We start from the raw sequence: 21,213 nt of genomic DNA, 5'->3' as shown, positions 1-21,213 counted from the left end.
TTTTATAACTTCATATGATATTAAGATTTTAATAATATTAAAAAATATATGTTAATCTGAAAGTTGTTCTCAAATATACAAATTATTATAAAAGCATAGTTTTTAAGTTTTTTCCAGTAATCGTAAATGCTCCAGAAAATTCTTCTTTAAGAAGCTCGACTGTGTGTTTGTATATTCATGAGCGAATCAGCAGCAAAACTACAATTATTGTGCACTTTGGGAAGGCAGAGAAAGCTGGCTTAATGACCGGGGCCTTGACCCCAGAACAGCAGTTGTTTCCCCGGCAGGCCTTCGGCTGGAATTGCGTACTAAATGCGCTAAATTACTAACTAAATGCCGCAAGTGCCGCCCCTGGGCATGGCTAGAATTTCACAAATGAACGCCCTTTTCAAGGGGAGGGGTGGTTTAGGGGGGTGGAAAATGTCCAGAGGGGTGTTTCTTTTTTTTTTTTGGGGGTAATACCCGAAAGCCGAAAAACTGAAGTCAAAGCGAAAGCGAAAGCCAAAAACTGCCGACAGTCGATGACATTTGAGCGATAAGAGAAACTGTTGTGTGGCTTACTTGGTAGTTCCCCCAGCGATTTTCTATATGGGAATGGGATAGAAGTGGCCGGGGGGGTCAGAGGTCGAGGGCAAATGTGCTGCTCCTTGTGGTTGTTGTTGGCATTAAGTATGCAGGCGTGTGAATTGTGAAGGAGGAAATATACAAATAGTAAATGCTCCCCGCCTTTTGCAGGCATTTTTACAGTTGCTTTTTACAACATTGAAAATTGTTTTAAATGTTAATGTTGATGCTGTGGGGCTGATAATAAAATCGGTAAGGTCGGGGAAAGTCGGGAAAGTGTGTGAGTGGGGTGCCAAAGTCAACAAATAATTGAGATGTTTGGCACCAGCGGGGGGATGAGTGTCCTAAGTGTCGTCACACACGCTTCTACTCAGCACCACCGCCCCCCATTTTCCAACCATTTTCCACCCATTTTCCACCCACTTTTTCCTGTTCCCCGGTGGTTGAGAGTCAGCTGTGAAGAGTGAGAGTCGCGCACTTGTGTTAAATTATGCGGGTTTGATTTTTATTGCACTGCCGCTCATTTCTTTTTTCCCTTTGCCGTTTGTTTTCCTTGCCTTGGTTTCCTTTGTTTTATAGGTTTTCCCCGAAGTGGGCTGGCTCATCCCCAAACCAAAAATCAAAATCATCTCGAATGTATAAACAAGTTGGAGGACCGAAGTGGAGTGACGAGCACGCGTGTGTGTGCGGCTGTAATTTGGTCATGCCTCGTTGCCCCAACGAGCTGTTGCTTGGCATTTCAATTAATGGCACTTGCCACCCTCGTTGTATCTCCCACCCCATCGCAAACCCAGCCCACTCCACCCCTGCCCTCCAAGGGGTCATCTCTTCCGCCGCTGCACTCCTAATGAAGCCATCGCCAGCTCCAGTTTCAGCTGAGATCCACAACTCCACAAACTCCCCCAGCAAAAATGAAGGTCTTCCCACTTTTGGGCTGCTGTTAACAGGAGATGAGATATATCACTACACTAAAAGAAATACGATACCATTTTAGGTGGGTATTATTAAGATCTCTTAAAATTGTTTTTAATACCAAATAAGCTTTTGGGTTGCTGTTAACAGGAGTCGACATATATCACTATTCTAAAAGAAATACAATATTATTTTAGGTAGTATTAATATGATCTCTTAAAATTGTTCTTTATAGGTTTTTTCTTTTAATTAAATATTAATAAAATACCGAATACTAACTTTTTTATACTGGATCCAATATATTCATCTGTATCTGTTAAATTGATCTTAAGCTATTTATTAAAGTTAAGACTTTTTCAAAAATGGGACAATAAAACATTAAACTTCATTTCTTAGAAAAAATATTATGTATCTAAGTTTAAGTTTAATTCTTTATTTTTATCAAAAAAATGGCTTAACAAATTATTAAATTAATTAAATTAAATTAAGAGCCAGCTAAATTTAAATTAAAAATTCATTGAAATTTACTTTAAGCTTAATGCTAACTTATGTAATTGACAAATTAACTTGATATCACCCCTACACTTAGTAAAAAAAATACTTAATATTTCGGTATTATGGCTGTTAAAAAACCTAAGTCGATGTTATCCGGTTTCTTCCAGTGCACCATTGCAACTCCGCGGCGACACGTGACCACAGGGACATTTGTTGAGCCTGAATATGCCGCATAGCACGTCTTAATAGATTTTTGATTTGTTTGCTCACCCTCAACCCCCGACCCAACCTCCCCTATTCCATTCCCGTATCCATAACCGAATCCGAATCCAATTGCGAGCCGCGCGTGCGTCTCTGATTGGAATAATGATTCCGCAAACGAAGCTAGAACATAAACCAGAGTCAGATTTTTCGAATTTTTGGGGAGTATCGTGTTTGTCTATATGGAAAATCAATAAGGAGTGTTTACCCATTGTCTTGCTACTATCCCTCGGTTAAAAAAGCCGGGTAACGGGCAACTCAATAAAGAAATCACGCGAAAAAAGGGCAGAAACTAGGTGAATTTGAATGCTCAAGGCCCCGAAAACAGAGATTAAAAGCGAGACCTGAAAGTTTGTCTCTTCTTCATTTCCGGCGATGAAAATGTAAAATTGGGATGGGAATTTTGGGACGGTATTGGGCAACATTTTACAAATTGTTTCAATTAAAAAGTTTACTGATTTTGCTTTTTCGCCTTTTACTTTATCTATAATCGGCTTGCGATTGACACGTGCCCTCCACCACCGCCACGCCCCCTCCTCGCCCATATCTATCGGCTATCGAATGGAAGTAATCGCTTTTTGGGGCGCTAATTGCGGAGACCTTGGTTTTTGGGGTATTTATAAGTCCGCAAGTTGATTGCATAATACTTTGGGCAGTGGGCCAGTCGTAAGCTGGGAAAGCCAAAAGCTGGGCCAATTAATTAAATATAATCAGCTGGAAAAAAGTTGGGGTCAGTCGGCAAAAATATATTTCACAGTCGCTAATTAATTTAATTGATTTAAATGCTTCGGCTTGACCATCAGTTGGGACTATCGAGTGCATTTGATCTGTTTGTTTGTTCAAAATTAAATTGACTTGTAATTAAAAGTTTCGCAATTGATTGAAATTCTCGTGTGTGCTTTTCCTTTGTTCGAGGGTGGGTGTGACGAGTCCCGGCACAAAAAAAGCGCCGATGGGAAAAAACGGCTAATTACGAGCATTAATTAAAAATGCATTTTTTTGTTGGTCAATTGAACTTTAGGGAGCTAAGGACGGAAGCAATCTTTAGGAAGGACATTTTCTCTTTATCCTTAGTTCGTATAAGAGAGGGTGGAACTCTTATACGACATCTTAACTGACCTACGCTATGGTATATTTGCTTGCTTTTTCTCATTGTAAGATTGTTTAAGATAGTTCCTAAGACTAGCTTTCGTTAATAGATTAAATATATTTTTTTGTTTTTTTTTAATGGGTGTAGGACGAGTACTTGCCTTTAAATGTACCTCTGGAAGAAGTAACCCTTTATTACAAAAAAAATCTGTGCTTAAAATATTATATCATGGTAAAACTAAAATATTTTTAAGCATAGCCTAATCATACTTGTTTACATATTTTGTAATAGCTTATATAAATACTTATTCGATAGGCTAGCAGTGTTTCCTATACCCAAATATTTAATTAAATGGTATGGACCAAAATATAGTGATATACATTTTACCTGGTGAGAGATATAATTCTCCAAAATAGTTTATTAATCGAAACCCTTTTCGAACAATATACACATATCGCAAATATTGATAAATACCTATTGCCAAAAAAATCCTTTATAATCCTTCATGGGATAAATCATATAAAATAAATCGATGTCAAATTTCAAAATGTAATGTAATTACTGAGCGGGTAAATGAAATATAATAATATCATTCAATTTGTGAAAATTGTTGAAAGGGGCACGGCACATGTGAAAATTAGCAAACAAAAATAAAGAATTACTTACAAATACTTCAATGCAGATGCAATAACGATTGACTGACTGGCAATGCACTTGCAATAAACAAACAAAGAGTCTTAATAGCTCCACTCCAAAGTTGCCTGGCAATTTCGTGCTCCAATAACCCGGCTGAAGAGAGGCCCTTGGATGCGAAGCTCTCTTCTCTTAGCCCTAAAAGCCGAACCGGGCCGAATATGCCGAAGTCAGCCGATGGCAAAGCATTCGTCATATGGCACTGGCATCACGACCTCCGATTACCAGTCAGTTCAATCCTGCGACTCGAAAGCGAAGCACGCGTTTCTTGATTTATTGTGCGCGAGTTCTAGATAGTCCAGATATTCTCAGATATATTGTTGTGAGGAGGGCTCTGTGAAACCGGGCCTAATGAGTCCACAGGCCTGCGTGTTAATGGCGAATTAATGACGGGCGATTAAAATGCAATAGCCACATGTACAGGCGCCATAATGAGCTGAACCAACCGACATAGTACAGTGAACCAGTGCCATAAATTAGAGTGCCCTGTGTAAGTGTTGCCTACTTAGCGGCTTTTGGGCTTACGATCTTATTCAAGTGTTCGGGCTCTGAGACCGTTAAAACCTTTTTCAACCGCCCTACCCCGATGTAAAGTTCTTGTGTAAAACTCAATAGGAAAGAGATTAAAAAACAAAAAGGGGGCCATCTGCAAAAAAGGGAAACTCTCAGTGAAAATGAACCAAAAATAGGGCCAAGCAGAGAAAACACTTTCATTGCTCCCCAGGCAGAGCTTAGCCGAGAGTTTTGCCCGGCTCTAATTTGACGGAATCGTTAGTTGACCAGTGAGCAGCAGTCCTCATCCTGGTCCAACCCCCCGGATTCCCAATCCGAATCCGGATCGCGTGCCGACTACAAGCGTAATAACAATAAACTTGCGGATAACAACCACAGATACAGCAGCAAAATGTCCCTGCCATCCAGAGCCAATTTTGGATTACTCAACTGGCTCATCGGCTGGCTGCTGCTGCTGTCGATGGTCCTGCTCAGAGGTGAGTCGACGCGGCGGGCTTTTTAATTAAATAATCCAATTTATTTTCATTTAATTTCTAATTAAATTTAATTTGTTTGCGCCAAGCGCTGGCTGGCCCCACTAATTGCCCCGACCCAATGAATCCCTTCCTCCTTTTTTTCAAAGGCTTTCCTTTGTCGCCTAGGATTTCCCGTCTAATTTCCGGGAAAACAAGAAGAAAGGGGGTCGTGGAATGTGAATTGAAATTCTTTAATTTTTGTGCTAAGAATTTTAATTCCGCTACAGAGTCGGAAAAGTTTCGCCTTTTGTCTCTGTTTGCCTTGGCTCAAGTCAAAAGGTGAAAGCATTTAATGTCCATCTGTGTGTGACCCCCAAAATGTGTGGAACCCACAAGCGTTCTAGCTAAATGAAAGCTTATACAGAGCAAGAAAAACAATTGCTTTCAGTTTGTTTTGCGATTGTTTAGCAAAAATGTGGGGACACATATGAAATTTTTTGGAGTTTACTTATTTGAATTTGCCTTGCACACGATTAAGTTTTCCAAACTGGATATGTTTATATTTTTTTAAATTATTAACAAGGTCATACAAATATATGCAGAAGTATTTTAATATGTTCAATTTTATGCTTATACTGCATTCATTTTTTCAGATACATCTTAATTTATTTAATACGATTTTAACTTTTTTGAATTGCTTATTTTTTTTATAAATACTGGCCAGTTGAACAGATTTATAAATACTTTATTGCATTTAATTATTTCAGCCATATAGAAACGTAGGTATATTTTTAAAGTAAGATTGACTTGCATTTTTACCGAGAGTATATTTCCAATATTTATTTAATATTCGATCCCATCGAAATATGTGAAGATATATCTGTTTTTTTAGATACAAATAAAGGTCAAATGCACAGATGTATAAATATCTTATGTTTTATGCTTACATTGTATTTTTACAACCATATAGATATAAAGGTATACTTTTAAACTAAGTGAAACTTACATTTATATGCAGTTATATTTTTTACTTTTATTTAATAACAGAAAAGATCACCTTATTATTTTTTAGGATTTTTTTATTTTATAGATATAAATATTCACGAACTTAAAAGCTAATTTTGGGTAAACAATGACTTCATGACATTTAAAAAAAAATAATAATAGGGCTGTACTTACCTCTTCTAAAGTTTATAAGTATCCCTTTTAAATCAAACACTTAAATGCCCAAGTGTTCTTCAATCAAGGGCTATTAACTTAAATACAGATATGGTTTTATTTTCCGTGCAGCATGACCCCGTCCTGGCCAGAGTCCCAGTGTTTGGTCCTAGTCCTAGTTTCGCAGCCATCAAGGTTGGTCCAGGGACCATTTGAAGGGCCGGAGGATGAATGGCGAACCGCAGAGTGCGGCTGCCACATGCAACGTGTGAGCCAGCGAGTGTGGGCTGGGCAAACAGTTTTATATAATAGTTTGCAACACTGGGGCAGAAGTCTCACTTTCAATGCATCAAATGAGAAGCACGCACATGGGAAGCCGCCGCCGCGTTGCACAGATAGAAATGTGGCGGAATAAAAAGTAAATCTAAAAAAAATAACAAATACTAACGAGCATCAGACACTTGGCAAATGCTGTTGAAGCTTGGTCAGGGCCAAAATGCTGCTGGCTGCAGTTGCTGTGGATGTTGCAGCTGCTGCTGCTGTTGCTGCTGCGTTGCATGTGGCATGTTGCAGTTGACACACGAAACTATTGCCATTGGGCTTGGCTTTTTGGGTTTTCAGTTTCTGGTTTTAGCTGTCTGTTTGCTGGTTTTTCAGCTTTCAGCTTTCAATTTTCTACTTTCCTTTTCCAGTCGCCGTTTGTCATCTTTGAAAACAGTAAATTGCATTTTTATACAATTTTCTATCATTTGCCTTGGCAGTTGTTCGTCTGGGCTTTGTAATTTTCAAATGAAATACTTTCCGAATGCAATTCACTTTTGCGCAAATTGTTTCCCCCGTCTTGGCTTCCTTTGCCTTCGCCCTCTATCCGCCTATTTTGTTTTCCCCCTGGCATCTGTCTGGCCATTTCATTTGGCTAAAAGCTACTTGAAGTTGGTTAAGCGCAGACAAACAGAAATTACTCAACTTGGCAATTGCAGAACCTGCGAAAAGGCAAGCCATCACATAAGATTTCTATTGCATTACTGGGCCAAGAATGTTCTTAAGGATACGGTTTGTCTTTGTTTTAGTTTTAGACAAACATGGCAGTTATTACAAGCATTGATGAGGATTAATATTGCAATTAAAATTATTGTATGCTTATGACATTCAAATAACAAGGATTTTAATAATAATATGCAAGGCAGATAGTTGCCAAAGGTGTTTAACTGCGTTACACAAGAAACATATTATTGCAAAATATTATAAACGTCAATGGCTTTGTTAAAAAAGATGTGTTAAATATTTGTGGTAGAATGAATTATAGAATAACAAAAATCAAAATATTTTAACATTTGACAATTTATAAAGCCAGTAGCTTTTTAAAAATAAGATATTTCAAGATTTTATATTTGACAGCTTTGACAACTAGACTTTGGACTATTATTTTAATATAAAAAATGTAATTTGCATACTCCAGGATTGTTGTCAGCAAAAAGGAAAATGCATATGCAATTTTTTCGCCACATATTTTTGGAACATTTCTGTGTTATTTGATTCTTTTTCTCAAATTAATTGACAGGGAAATTCTCGATAAATGCACGCGCACATATTTCCATAATGAATTCATAAAACTCTCGATCGTGTCCTTTCGCGGTCTCGTGTTATTTGGTTTGCTGGTTTATTAATAAATAAATTTTGCCCTTGCGGTTTGCCCGTTTTTGTATGCAAAATTGCAGTTATTTGCACAGCTGTTTGCCATTTAAGGCAAACAAACGGTTTTGCCCTTTTTTCGCCACATAGCGCTCCCATGTGCCATATTAAGTATTTTTGTAAATATTTTTCGTGTCGCAAAAAGGGAAAAATTACTGAATGAACGAGAAAAAAAAACAAGGATAATAGCTGACGTGATTTTCCGTTGAGTCCAGTTAATGCAGAAGTTATGCGGATTTCTGGGTGGCAGAAGACAACAAAAAACCATTGATTGTGGAGTGATTAAGAGGGAACATCATTCAGCGGTGTCGGACTGATGAATGAACCCAGGCATTGGCCCAGACAAATGCCTAGCAGCACGCCATACCCAACCAAAACCATCCATTTCCAACCGATGAATCCTGCGAAGGCGCCTTGAAGTATGCAAAGCACATACTCAAGGGTTCGCAGGATCTATTTGCCGGCGGGTCCAGGTTATTCACACAAGCATCGGGGAAAAACCCTGCGGCTTCTTCAAGGCCAACGCACATTGTCAAAGGGGGCGTAGGCAGCACACCCCATTTCCTACTCAAATTTTTATATACTTTTATGCTTACAAAAATATACATATTTTTTTTTTATTTCCAAAAGCTGCTTGAAGAAACAAACTTTGTCTGTTGTTGATTTTAATGGCATATGGCTTCACAAGAATTTGTGATGAATGTGTGGCTAAGAGTTCAACCGGAAGGGCTCCAGACTATATTTTTTTATTTTGCATAAGGAGTTTGGAGTGGAGCTCAAAGGGTGTCATTAATCATTTAATTGACAATGGATTTCATTTTGGAATGGTCAAAGGTTTGGGAAAGATGATTTTATAAAGTGAAAGCCAGTTATTGAAGTTGTTAGCGGAAGCCAAAATAAAATCACTTCTTTTCAATTACATAAAAAATACTTTGAAATATTAACGAACCAATTTCCATCACTGAGATTTGTTTAAGAAAAATAAATATTTCAATTCTATTTCTGAATAAATTGAAATTGATATTTGCTCGCATGGAATTTTTCTAGAAAAATAGCGATGGATTGGAATTTATATTTGTTCTCATGTACTATATTTGATAGACTATATTAAACACTGCACTTTTTCAAATAAAAGGGAGAAGTATTTTATTAATTTTAAAATGTTTGAGTTCTAGTTCGTTGAGTTGCAGTTTAATGAATGTCTTGGAATAATTATAAAGAACTATTTATTTATATTCAATCCATATGCCTTGAGAAGTATACCTGTATACTCCTGGGATCTCTTTGGTTGCCAAGAAAGTTTCTTTAGTCAAGAGAGGACGTTAAGTACTGTCAAATAGTTTCTTAATTAAACTGCTGCTGCAAAGTTTCTCGCACTCAAAAGATGAAAAGTTACGCAAGTCGCTGACAAGGAAAGTATGAGTATATATGTTTTTTTTAGGCAAATCCGCAGCTTTTCTTATTATGGTTCCGTTTCTAGGCAGGTCAAACCGCCAACATTATTTTCTTTTTTACCGTTGCCTACGTAACACTTATGGATTTGACATTTATATGACAGCCAAGGTTTTTGTGCTGGCAAGGTTGTTGTTGCCGTTTCTTATCCTCCGGCCCCTTGAGTGTGTGCTTTGTTGTTTTTAGGTTTTCGTCAGGAAAAATATATAAATGAAAATTGTTTATATTTTTCCTCAACGGGAGTGGTGGGGTTTTTTTTTTTGGGATAGGGGCCGGAGTTCATGTGTGCCTGTGCGTAAATACATATATGGGCATTATTTTTTGATTCACTTGGCAGAGCGCTTTCTTGCAAAATTCAACTATTTCGGTCACGTAATTTTCGAGCAGAATAGAGAGGAGAAAACTGAAAGAGCCCAGAAAGAGGAAAATTTATGCATTTGATTTCAACTAATTTTCAGAGTCCGAGCATGGCTGCGAATTGTTTTGTTTATTGTTGGCCAAATTAAATGCTGACATAAATTAGCTGAAACTAGAGTGGTTTTCCCATCTTTTCGGCATGTTTTTACGACCGCCAAACAGCCTTGAGCGAGAAGAGTAGACTACCAGGCTATTAAAAAGCACTCCACCATCGAAAACTCTTTGGCAGCTGTGCTTTCTCCCAGCTTTCGGCTCGATTTTAAAGCCTTTAGCCAAAGTGCCAACCCAAATTGAACCAAAACACTCGCAGACAGACAGACAAGTGTCGTAAAAAGGATATACTCGCTATAAGTTTCGAGCATGGGGAAATGGAGGAGGTGGTCTTTCGGGTCTGAAGCTGTCGATAAATCCACAGGAGCAACATAAACCAGTTGCGCGGCTCTAAAAATCGTGTAGGCCTAGGCCTCAATGATTTCCCAAGTAAAATTCGTTTTATTAACACCGGGACACGTCACACGTGCTGGGGACAAAGTTTTGCCACTGCTGTTTGGCTGTTTGTCTGTTTGGCTGCTTTTTCCGTGCCCGGGGCGTGCCAGTAACCTACATGAGATATGTTGCCTTGCTTTGAGCCCCGAGCCTGTCTGAGCCGCTTTTATTAAAAATTCCTCACACAATCGAGCGGGGAACTTGGGGATGTACTACTGGGTAAGGGGATGCCCAAATAAGCATGTTTAAGGCAACCAACTAGCAGGAAACAACCAACAATTGTCTATGTTGCCGATGGTGTTGCTGCTTTGCTGCTTTTCCTGCTGCTGCTGCTGCTACTTCGTGCTTCCTTCGATGTAGCAGTTTTATTGCTTTGTCATCCCAACATATTTCACACAGACACATCAGCAGCAACAAAAGACGTCGGCGGCATCGTCGGCATTTCGCAGATCTGAGCCGCATTGGTTGCTTATCCTTTCGCCGCTGTATTTTCGCCGAAATCCTGCAGACGCGATGGTAGCCCTGGGTATATCCAGGCAAAGGATACTAAGTAGCAAAAATATTCGGCTGCAAAAAATACTTTGTTAAGTTCATAAATTAGCTTTCAGAATATATAGTACATATCAATTTCAGAAGATTTTCAAAAATTTTAAATCTTAGAAGATTTTTAAAAGTTTTAGATTCTAAAATCTCTCATTAATATTATTATATATCGCATTAAAAATGAAAAAAAATTTAATTAATATTATTATTTTTACTTAATATAACTAATTATATTAGTTATTACATTGTAAAAATAAACATCCGACTTAATAAATTTTATATATTAATATTTCTGTAAAAAAATTAGAGATATTACATTTTTTAATAACACTTCTGAGTTATTTAATTACATTTTTAAATATTTTTGTAAGAATGTAAGAGATTTCCCTAATTAAGTTTATAAATTTGATTTATGATACAAAAAGCATTTACTTTAGTCCAACATTCATATAAAATAAATTATTATTCTGAGCTGGTTCTTAACTTGATTCTTCTGCAGCCATTAAAAGTTTTAAAAGCCGTGTGTTACGCGCTTTCTTGATTTTTAGATGGAATTTTAAACATCAAACTTTACTCGGTATTTCCACATTCCGCCGTCTACATTGTAGAATTTAACTGCATTGTTAATTCTCTGCGTTTTATTACTCCAAATGGCGACAAAGTGCTGGCAATTAATTTCTTGCTACACTTACAAAATAATTAGTTAACATTTCAATAAATAACTGCAATTTATGACTTTTAAAGTTTATCGCTTTTTGCAAATCAAACAAAGCTAACTAGTTTAAAAACTTGCAGAACACAAATATAACTTAATTGGGTTGAATTTATTTATGACAGAGAATGAAGTCGTTGCATTTGAAAAGCCAATAATTCATTAGTTGTTATTGATTTATTATTTGACTTAAAATAAGATTTTATATTTATTGATTAAATTGGGAAATGTTTCTTTGCAGGCACCACTTTAAGGGGTATCAAGTAGGCAATGTTTTGAATTGGGTCCGCTCCACTTGGCCCTTATTTATTTGCTGTACATGTCTGCCTCAGTGGATTGTTATTGTTGCTGCAGACCCGGTACTGTTGGTATTGTCAACAGCGTTTGGCGCCCGAGGAGGGCCCAACGCATTTCTCATGCGCTCGCGCGTGTCATATTTATTTATTTCGCCTTGAAACGCCCCATCACCCAGTCCCATTTTTACCATGCCTCACATACGAACTGTTCGCAATTGTGTTGATGTGTCATTTCCGTTTTTGAGCTCTTATACAGTCAAAGCGTTTTTCATTTCCCGTTTCCTTAGCCATTGTTGGCCAAAAACTTGCCACGCCTCTCTAGTTGATTTGGAGTCCCTTGATATGTTGGGGGTGATTTGCCCCACTCAAGGGACACAAAAGAGTTTTGGAGGGGGATGATGGAGAACACAGCCCACTTAATTAAACCAGCCGAAAAACCGGCAAACACTCGCGGGCCAAAAACTTCACCAGTTTATCCAGCTGCGAACACGAATTGACAGCCAACTAACATTTATGGGCGCTTGTCATGTTCTACATTTTTATGGCTCGGTCTCGACAATTATGCGCATTTGCTTTCCCTGAAAAGCGGAACACTCACACACTCCGAAAAATATAAAAAAAAGATATAAAAAAGAATTAATGAAAATACAACCAAGCAGCCAACCAACAACTGTTCCATATTTGGTTCACTGAACTCAAGCATTTGCCTTAATTTTGTGGTGTCCTTTGGCGAAAAAGAGCAGCACAACGGTAGGCTTAAATTTGAAAACTTAAGCCGAATACTCGCATTCCCTAAAAAAAGCAATAAAAAAACCAACCAATTTTTTGTTAAATAATATAATATCAGAACTTTAAATTTAACTTACTTTTGTGATTCAATTTACTTTCGTTGTCCCAAGGGCGAGCAAAATATCCATTTAAGTTGATTATTTGGATATGCATAAAGAGCTATATAAAACTCTTTTTTATTTAATAAAATTATTCAGTTTTTCTGTGCACATGAAATAAGTACGTTTTTACATCAATATTTATTTAAATTTTTTAGGGAAACCTGCAATGTGAGCTAAAAGGTTTTAAATTACATAAAAAAGGTGTCTAAAAGTATGCAGTGAAAAACGAATCCTTCGGATTTGCGAATGAAAAAATATTGTAGCATACTTTTTGACGGCATAATAAAATATATTTTGTGATTTCTATGGGGGACTATCGCATAATTATGTTTCCAAAATGATTTTTTTATTTTTGCGACAGACTTTTTGTGATGTTATATAAACCCTTTGCTAGGGTATCCAGTTGCAGTGCTTCTGAATATGCAACAGCGAATGCATTGCAACTGCGTGCAGCTGTGTGTATTCGAGTGCATTGGCAAGTGGCCAACAGCGACAACAGCAACAAAAACAAAGTAACCATCGGGTGGGCCGTTAAAAACAGCAGAAAGCAATTAAACTTGGTAACGAAAAAATGGAGAGAGCGGAAGACGTTGCGTATACGTAATAAATGATGCCGAAAAGTAGGCAAAGGTTGCCACAGCTCCCACATCCGCCCCCTTTTTAAACCGAGTTGTTAGTCGAGGGCAGTCTAGTCTCGGGCAATTACAACTTTTGTTTGCCACTTTACTGCATTGCCAGCTCGATGACCCCGAAAATTCGCTTAATTCCTTGCCAGCCTATAAAAATTTGAATTTCATTTTATATTCCTTGGGGCTATATAGGTTATATGGCAGCGCTCCTTCTCATTGACATTCATGAGCCGCCCATCTATTGAACTTTTTACGCTCGCTCACAAAATGTCCTTTTATGTTCGTCCCCTTGTGTTTGTCGCCTGGCATATTTTCTGCACTTGGCCATTTCGTTGCCGGGGTGTTTTGGGCCATCACGGTTGTTTTTGGCCTGGTCGCAGTAATTAAGCCGCCTCAATGGCTGATCAAAATGGCATCGCTCGCAGACATTTTCAGTCCCGTCTGAACGCGACAATTTGTTTGTCCTTTTTTTTTTTCGTTCGTTTTGTTGAGCGTTTTGGTCGAATGTTTGTTTTGGCCGAACTCCCATAACGGCATGCCATTTTTGGGTTTTTTTTTTGTTATATTCTCGTTTGGCTGGTTTTGCGGTTCCTGTGAATATTAAGCTACAATACGTGGCAGTTTTGGCGGCTTTTGTTATCTGAGAGCTCTGTGCTTTGACAGCTCACTGAATTATATCCAAAAAATCGAGCAAACCATTTAAAAAACCTCGAAGCAGCGATGCCTGCGTGTAATTAAAGCGAGTCTGAAAAGGAAATGGCTTTTATCTGCGCTGTGTGTGCCCAATGTCTGCGGACGAGACTGCAAATTATTTGAACCAATATTGGCAACCTTGCGCAAATATGGCAGGTTTGCCGTCTGACTTTTGATATTAATTGCGCAAACAGCTAATGACCTAGGCGAACGATTGGCCAGAGGCTGTGTTTCCTGTTGGTTCTGTCGTTTCTGCCGGGACCTCAATTCGGTTTCAATTTGTTGCCACGCATTTTCTGGCCTTCTCCGACTCGGCCGGGCCACAATAAATTGCGGCATTAAATAAGGTTTGTCAAAAGGCATACATACTAGGGAAAATGTTGCTGTCCGCAAGGAGCTTGGTCCTCCTCCATCTCTCCCCTCCAGCTGGTCTCAATCTGATTATCCCTTGGGCTCGATGGGCCCACACCCCAGAGTGGGTGTGTGGGTGTGTGCGTGTGGCCTGAAAAATTGCACAATTCTCAAATACACAGGACACACACTCGGACAAATTGGGGCACATATGTTAAATTTCACAGGGCGCAAGCGGGATGGACGTCCTGCGACTACGTGCGGACATTAGATGGCTCTCCCAGGACGATCCCCCAAATGCAGGACAGTGCGTAGGATGGATTTGATAATTTGCTGGCCGGGTCATAAGCAAAGCTTAGCTAAAAGCCGAGCGGATGGCCCCTAGAATGGCCTATGATGTACAGTTCTGCCGTCTGCTGTGTGTGCCCAGACCCCTCTGTCCAAACTTTGAGCGACAATCTAAAATAATTTTAGCTGTAGCCAGCTTGTTGTGTTGGGCCAGGATCGGGAGCAGGAGCGGCCAGAAGCTGTCCCCTTGGCTAAATGGTTGTCCTTGTCCATGTAGCACTTAAGCCACATCCCATTGTCAGAGCCGAGAATTGTCTACACGTGTTTCAGGCTCAGACCACTCGAAGGAATAAGGGTTCCCAATGGATCTGCTTTTAATTATATTCGGGTTTGATTTCGGAATGTGTGATTAAGAGTGCTACGAGTTTTTCGCAGGAAGTACAATTCATAGACTGAAAATGAAATGCTCAACACGTTGTAATGTTCTCATGACTTTGTTACGTACCGCATGGCGTATACGTAATATATGGTCTTAGTAAAGTAGAAGAAACTGCACGCAATTACTGCTATAAAGTTTCTGCTGGAGTTTTGGGCGCAATACACATCGTGCACTGACAAAAAATTTGGTTTAAAAAGTAACATAATAGTTTCTAATATCCCTATAATTTAAATATCACTTTTAAAGGTGTCTAAAAGTATGCAACAATATATTTTAAATTCAGAGGATTCTTTCCGAGAGATCGGGATTTATAAGGCATTTTCAATATTAAGTTTTATAGGATATTATAGGGCGAGCCGCACAAATCAAAATATCAATTTAGGTGTCAAAAAGTAGGCAACAATATATTTTAAGCTTAGAAGTACCATGATTTCAGACTGTTATTTATATCCTGCATACTGTTAGGGATTTCAAAAACTTATAGATTTGAGTGGCACTCCCCATAAATTCCTTTTGTTTGTTACTTGAAGTTTTTTTGATTTCGTAATAACTATTCTAGTACGGACAGCTGTGAATTTGAAGTTACATCCTAGCTGTGCTAAGCAAGAGCTAAGCATCCTGTAGCTCAGAACGTACTACTTCAGTTTTGTTATATCCTTTGGCTCGGTGCATATTTCACAATAGCTGCTGAGCAGGAAATCTGCAAAGAAATGACAGGGCCTGGATGGCAATTGTGTGCTGCTTTCTGGCTCGTATGTGCTGTTATTAATTTTACTGCAACGACAACGACGACTGCCATGGGGCAGCTTGGGAAAGGAAAGTAGAGACTTTAGGCGCAATTCCAGGGATATGATTCCCCGGCTGGTCCAACTGGCATTCGGTGGATGTGGTTCCTGTTTGCTGCCATGCTCGTAATTATTTTTAATTATTTCTGCTGGCAACCACAAGCTTGCTGCAGGTGCAGCCGGCTGCAGCTGCTCTGATGTATGCTACGAAAGTTGTCAGGCAGTTAATAAGCCGACTCTTTTGTGGTTGTTGGCTCAGTAGTTGTACGGCTATAGCTGTTGCAACAGAGTCCTAGAGAGGCAATTTGCAGTTGGCTTAACATGCCTCGATGGCTGTTGGTTTTATGTTCTTCTGACTGCAGAAGGCCTTAAAGTTGATTTGTGTGCGCAAAAGTTGCTAAGCAAATGTTGACAGTCTCTTTATTTCTCTTTACTTCATCCGTTGGGTGGGTTTTCTATTTCTTTATTTTTTTTTTGCAAGGCACAGACGAGTCACACTCATGGGTGGATCATTTAATAACCTTCTGAAATAAAAATCCAATATGGGACCGTAGTCTAATCCCACTTTGGCTTTTAGCTGCCACAAAAGTCGCTTAATGTGCGGGCAGGGAGTCGAGTCAACTCGAGTCCGTTGACAGCTTTTGCACAAAAAGTAGCAGCAGAAAAAGTTTTGCATACTTTTTGGCGCATTATATATTAATGATACATTTGCCAACTGTCTGGGTCCACGGGGGGTTCCCAAAAAAAACCCAACCATAGCTGCTGACTTGTCTCTTTCACCGGCTCATTTCGCCGTCCTGCATCAGTCAGTCACTGGCACATTTTATAATCCACAATGATTGATATCTCAGTGTGCTTTTGCCGAGGGATGAAGGATATGGGATGGTCGCATTATGTGCACTCACTTGACGGAAGCACCGAGACAAACGAGAAAACAAAGAGCCAGCGCCTAAAAGCCAGCAGCACGAAAAATATCGCCACAGTTAAAATGTCACAGTAAATTCATATTCATTCATTATGTTAAAATCCCCCACGGGACAAACACAAAAGGTCCATGGAAAGTGCACAAAAACACAGGCGCAGGACGAGAAGGACCCACCCACCCACACACACACACACACACACACACACACACATGTGCATAACATAGATTGTATATGACAAAAGTGTTGAGCCAGAGCCGGAAGAGCTGCGAGTGTCGCATTCATTTTCATTAACCCGTTTTTAGGCCTGGCCCAGGCCACTCCCACTCCCCTTGCGGGCTCATCCCACGCCCCCGCCCAAAGTGCCACGCCCACAGCCGCCCCCTTTCCGCCCCAGCTGCTGATGTATCACTTGCCTAAATCTCCGGCATTCCCGGCAGCATTTTGTAGCTGCTTTTGTCATGTAGATGCGTACTTAAAAATACACATTGAGAGGAAAATCCGTAAATAAATTTGTAAAATATATATATGGCGTTCCACGGATATCACGGTCTTGAAATTACTTATTAATGTTCAAAGAAGTGTGCCGTAAAAAACAAGATTAGACCCTTCTAAAGCCTTCAACCATTTCAGTTCCCAGTTCGAAATATTTGTTGCATACTTTTAGACACCTTTTCAAATGATTCTAAAATTAAAAAAAGGGGATTGGCTCATACGAATATTTTTTCATTATTAATATTTTTTTAAAACTAAAAGATAGCTTAAAAGTTTCTTACGATTATTAGCACTTACCAACGGAGATAAAAGTATACAAGAAAACATCGCTTCAGGTCATTAACCATCTGATTTTTCATTTCCAAATATTTATTGCATACTTTTAAACACATTTAAAAATAAATTTTATACGAAAATACTTTTAGTATTTAAAAAAGATAAATTATACAGATAGTGAATTACGTTTAAGTAATTCTACTTTAATTACTCAAGAAAATATTAAACAAAAGAAAGAAACAACATACCATCATCTTCTAACGACTTAAAAAGTCTTTCCTAAAAATAGATTCTTGGCATACTGTTTATCCCTTGAAAATACACTTTGTAAAAGTGGATTGAAACACCTTTTTCCGTGTGTACATTAGAAAGCAGCTAGGGATTAAGGGGAATACATCAGCAGGCCAGTGACTTTCTCCAGCTCCACCTACGAGCATATCCCATGACCGAGGGTGTAGTAGACCCATTTTGCACGCCTGAGAATGTGACAAGTGTGCCATGTTGCAGATAATTGCTGGCTGTGTGCGTGTGACACGATTCTCTGATTTCAGTATTCAAATAGAGAACGAATCGATGGGTTAGGCATCGATTTATTGATTCCGATCCCCTTAAAGCAACTTTCAATTGCTGTCCCTCGGGCTCGAGGCCCGAATAATTGAAATGCAGTCAAGCAGTGAAACGTCTATTTGTGTGAATGTTTGCTTAGCTTAATCATCTGACAGGCATCCGTGTGCGTATCTGTGTGTGTACTTATGGCTTAGGCACACTCGTAATTGCTAAGCAGATACACAGATACACAGATACACAGATATACGAAATCACACAGACACAGGCGCAGACGGAGAAAGTCGCAGCTGCCATTAACCAATCAAGCGCAAATTTGCCAAGGCACTCGGGCACCGAGATCCTCGGCATTGAGTTGTGTGAGGATGTCAGGTGGTGGCGGTCGTTAATTAAATCGCTCAGATAGAAAATTAAAGCAACAGATGGAGGGCAATATGATGCGAAGACAAATCAAAATTCTATGCGACATTTCAGCTAATTATCATTTTATACTGCAAATAAGAAACAAATGAATCTCTGTTTATTTGCGACTCAAGCCGACAGGGCGGATACGTGATGCGGCCACAGCCAGCAGTCCACAGCGTAAATATTTAATATGCTAATAAACAACCATATGGCATTTCATTAAATACATTATCATAAAAAAAAATTCCACACGCACTCTCATAATTTCATTAGCACTCTTCGCTGAGTTTGCTCTCGAGAAATTCTGTTTAAAACAGAAAAAAGCTGGCTGGGAAGAAAGAAATGAAAGCTGTGCAAACAGATGATGGCAAGGAAATGTAAGATGGAGGTATGTATGTAAGATGGTGGAATGAAAGAGGACCCGGTTCCGAACCCGGACCCCCCACCCCCCTTTTAGCCACATCAGAGGCGTGTTGGAATTTAATTCTACTTAATGTTTTTGAATGGGGAAGCTTGAGGCCTGCTTTTAGGGGGCAACCAGGACCTCCGAGTACGGTGAATATTTCATTTTTGGGTTAGCTTTTGTATTGAATTAGCATAGATTGTTCATTCCGGCACAGGAAAATCGACTGTCGCTGACCCAACTGTAGTGGATCCAAAGGAATCCGGCACTCACACGCGCTTTCCACTCTTTCATTTCCTTCGAAATATGCAAATAATAAGCTGGCAGAGAGAATGGGAAAACCAACGGCAGCGGGAAAAAGAAAAGCCTCTCAGCGGCGGCTTTAAACAGCATTTACAAATAATTTCCCGGGGATGAGGAGCCACAGCACAGCAACCAACGACAAAGGAAGATCCGTTTTACACATCCTACACTTGTAATCATCATTTTTTCTTATTCTTTTTTTTTGTACAACTCGTCCTTGCCTCGCGCTCAAAAAGGATTTATTCTCGTGCTTAACTTGGCTTAGCTGACGGTTTTAAATGTAATTAGTATGCATGTTTGCATTTCGTTAGCGCCACCAACCGGCGACTGTGAACTTTTCATTATAAATCACGCTCGCACAGCCACGAGCAAAGGAAACTTGAGCGTATCCTTGTATCCTAGCAGGCATAATGATTGCCCCCCAAAAAAAGAGCGAAAGAAATAATGTATTTAAATAAATTTTAATTAAAGCCGGTACGCAATATAAAATAAATAAATAAAACGAAAGCGAAAGTGAAACTTAGTTTGAGACCAAAGTAAATTTCCTGGTTTCCCCTAAGAGGCGTGGGATTCTTGGGAGGAAGAGGGCGTGGCAGCGGCAGTGGCAATGAAAATGGCTGCCCTGTTGTTCTACTTACTTTGACTGATGAAGATTTATGCGGCAAAGTCGAGGTTATTGCTGTGGTTGCCAGGGTGCACAAACCCCAGACGAGTCGAGACGAGCAGACATCCAGGATGTGGCAATTTGTTTCGAGTGCCATTGCCTCTTCTTGTCTCATTGGCAACCAGGTGGCTGGGTACCCCCTGGGTTTCCCTGGCCAAGTGAACTCACCAGGTGGATGAGGGGTCACAGAGCAGAGCTGCGAGCTGTCAGCCACTTACTGCCAACAAACCGCGACAGTGACAAATTCAAAATAATTTCATTTTCTCTTTATTTGCACTCGATTATTCATGGTCCCGACCGAAAGTGGCGTTTAATTAAATTTGACAGCATCCACAAATTTCCATTTGCCAGTTATGAGCTTGAAACACACTAGTTTCTGCTCACAGTCTATATGGTTTATCCTGCTAAATTTTCTGACCCGGGACTTGAAAGCTTCGTTTTGCCATCATAAGTACTTTCAATTTGTGGAGAGCTCGCCAAGGGGCAGGAAATAAAATATTATTTGAGTGGTTTAAATGGGCATAATGAAGATGCTCTCAGGGGTATTTTGTGTTAATTATTATTAATACTATAGTTTTTCATAACCTATGATTTAAAAAAATACCATTTGGTGAGTACTTTCAATTAATATATTTTTTCGTCGGAATTGTTGTGTAATGTGATAATTGTTTTGAAATAAAACATTAATTACAATTACAATTACAATTACAATTATTTCATTAATTAAAATTTTTATTATTTGTTTTTTGTAGTATTATGCTTTATGTGAGTTCGCGTGGTTAGTTAATAATGATTAAAGCTGGGCAAACAGTTTTTTACACTTAAAACAACTAGTACATTGGAAGAAATTGGAGGCAGATCAAGCTTACATATGAAGATTTATTAGTTTAAACTGTTGTTATTTTCCGTTTTTTGTTAAAAATTTCTTTATTTATTATTTTCAAATTAATTTATTTAAATATATATGTATAATTCTAATATTTGTTTTAATTTTATAATATTTTTTAAATCCACTAATATTTAATATTTTTAAGCAACCATCCATTTAAAAAATATTAAAAATTGTTTCCCGTGTAGCAACACTCAGATGGCAGGGGTTCCACTCTTTAACCCGTTGTTATGTAACATTAGCGAAAAGCGCACTGAAGTCCGGAAAAGTGTTGGCCAAGCAATTTGCCATTTGGCATCGGCTGTTTCCACCCTTTTTTTTGGTTTCGCCCTTTTTGCTCCGTTTTCTTGATTTTTGCTTGCCCGCTGCAATTTGCAATTTGTTTGTTTTGCCTGTTTTTGGTGTATCCGCCAGCTCTCTGGGGCTTCGCCCTAATGAATCTGGATTATTAATGTGCTCTCGTATTTCTTCACTTGA

General features: G+C 38.9%; 1 protein-coding gene across 1 annotated transcript in view; it reads left to right on the top strand.

Annotated features, from left to right (window-relative positions):
• The first annotated feature begins 4,251 nt into the window (after positions 1 to 4,251).
• Positions 4,252 to 21,213, top strand: part of dpr1 (defective proboscis extension response 1) — a 53,860-nt gene continuing 36,898 nt past the window's right edge. Inside the window, exon 1 of the mRNA XM_017074894.4 lies at positions 4,252 to 5,004. Coding sequence (XP_016930383.3) covers positions 4,920 to 5,004 — 85 coding nt within the window. The 5' untranslated portion in view covers positions 4,252 to 4,919. The remainder of the gene's footprint in view (positions 5,005 to 21,213) is intronic.

Source organism: Drosophila suzukii, chromosome 2R, assembly GCF_043229965.1.
Source record: "Drosophila suzukii chromosome 2R, CBGP_Dsuzu_IsoJpt1.0, whole genome shotgun sequence".
In the NCBI taxonomy this organism is placed as follows: Eukaryota; Metazoa; Arthropoda; class Insecta; order Diptera; family Drosophilidae; genus Drosophila; species Drosophila suzukii.
The sequence above is the reverse complement of the archived record's forward strand: the minus strand, read 5'-3'. Positions and strand labels throughout refer to the sequence as shown.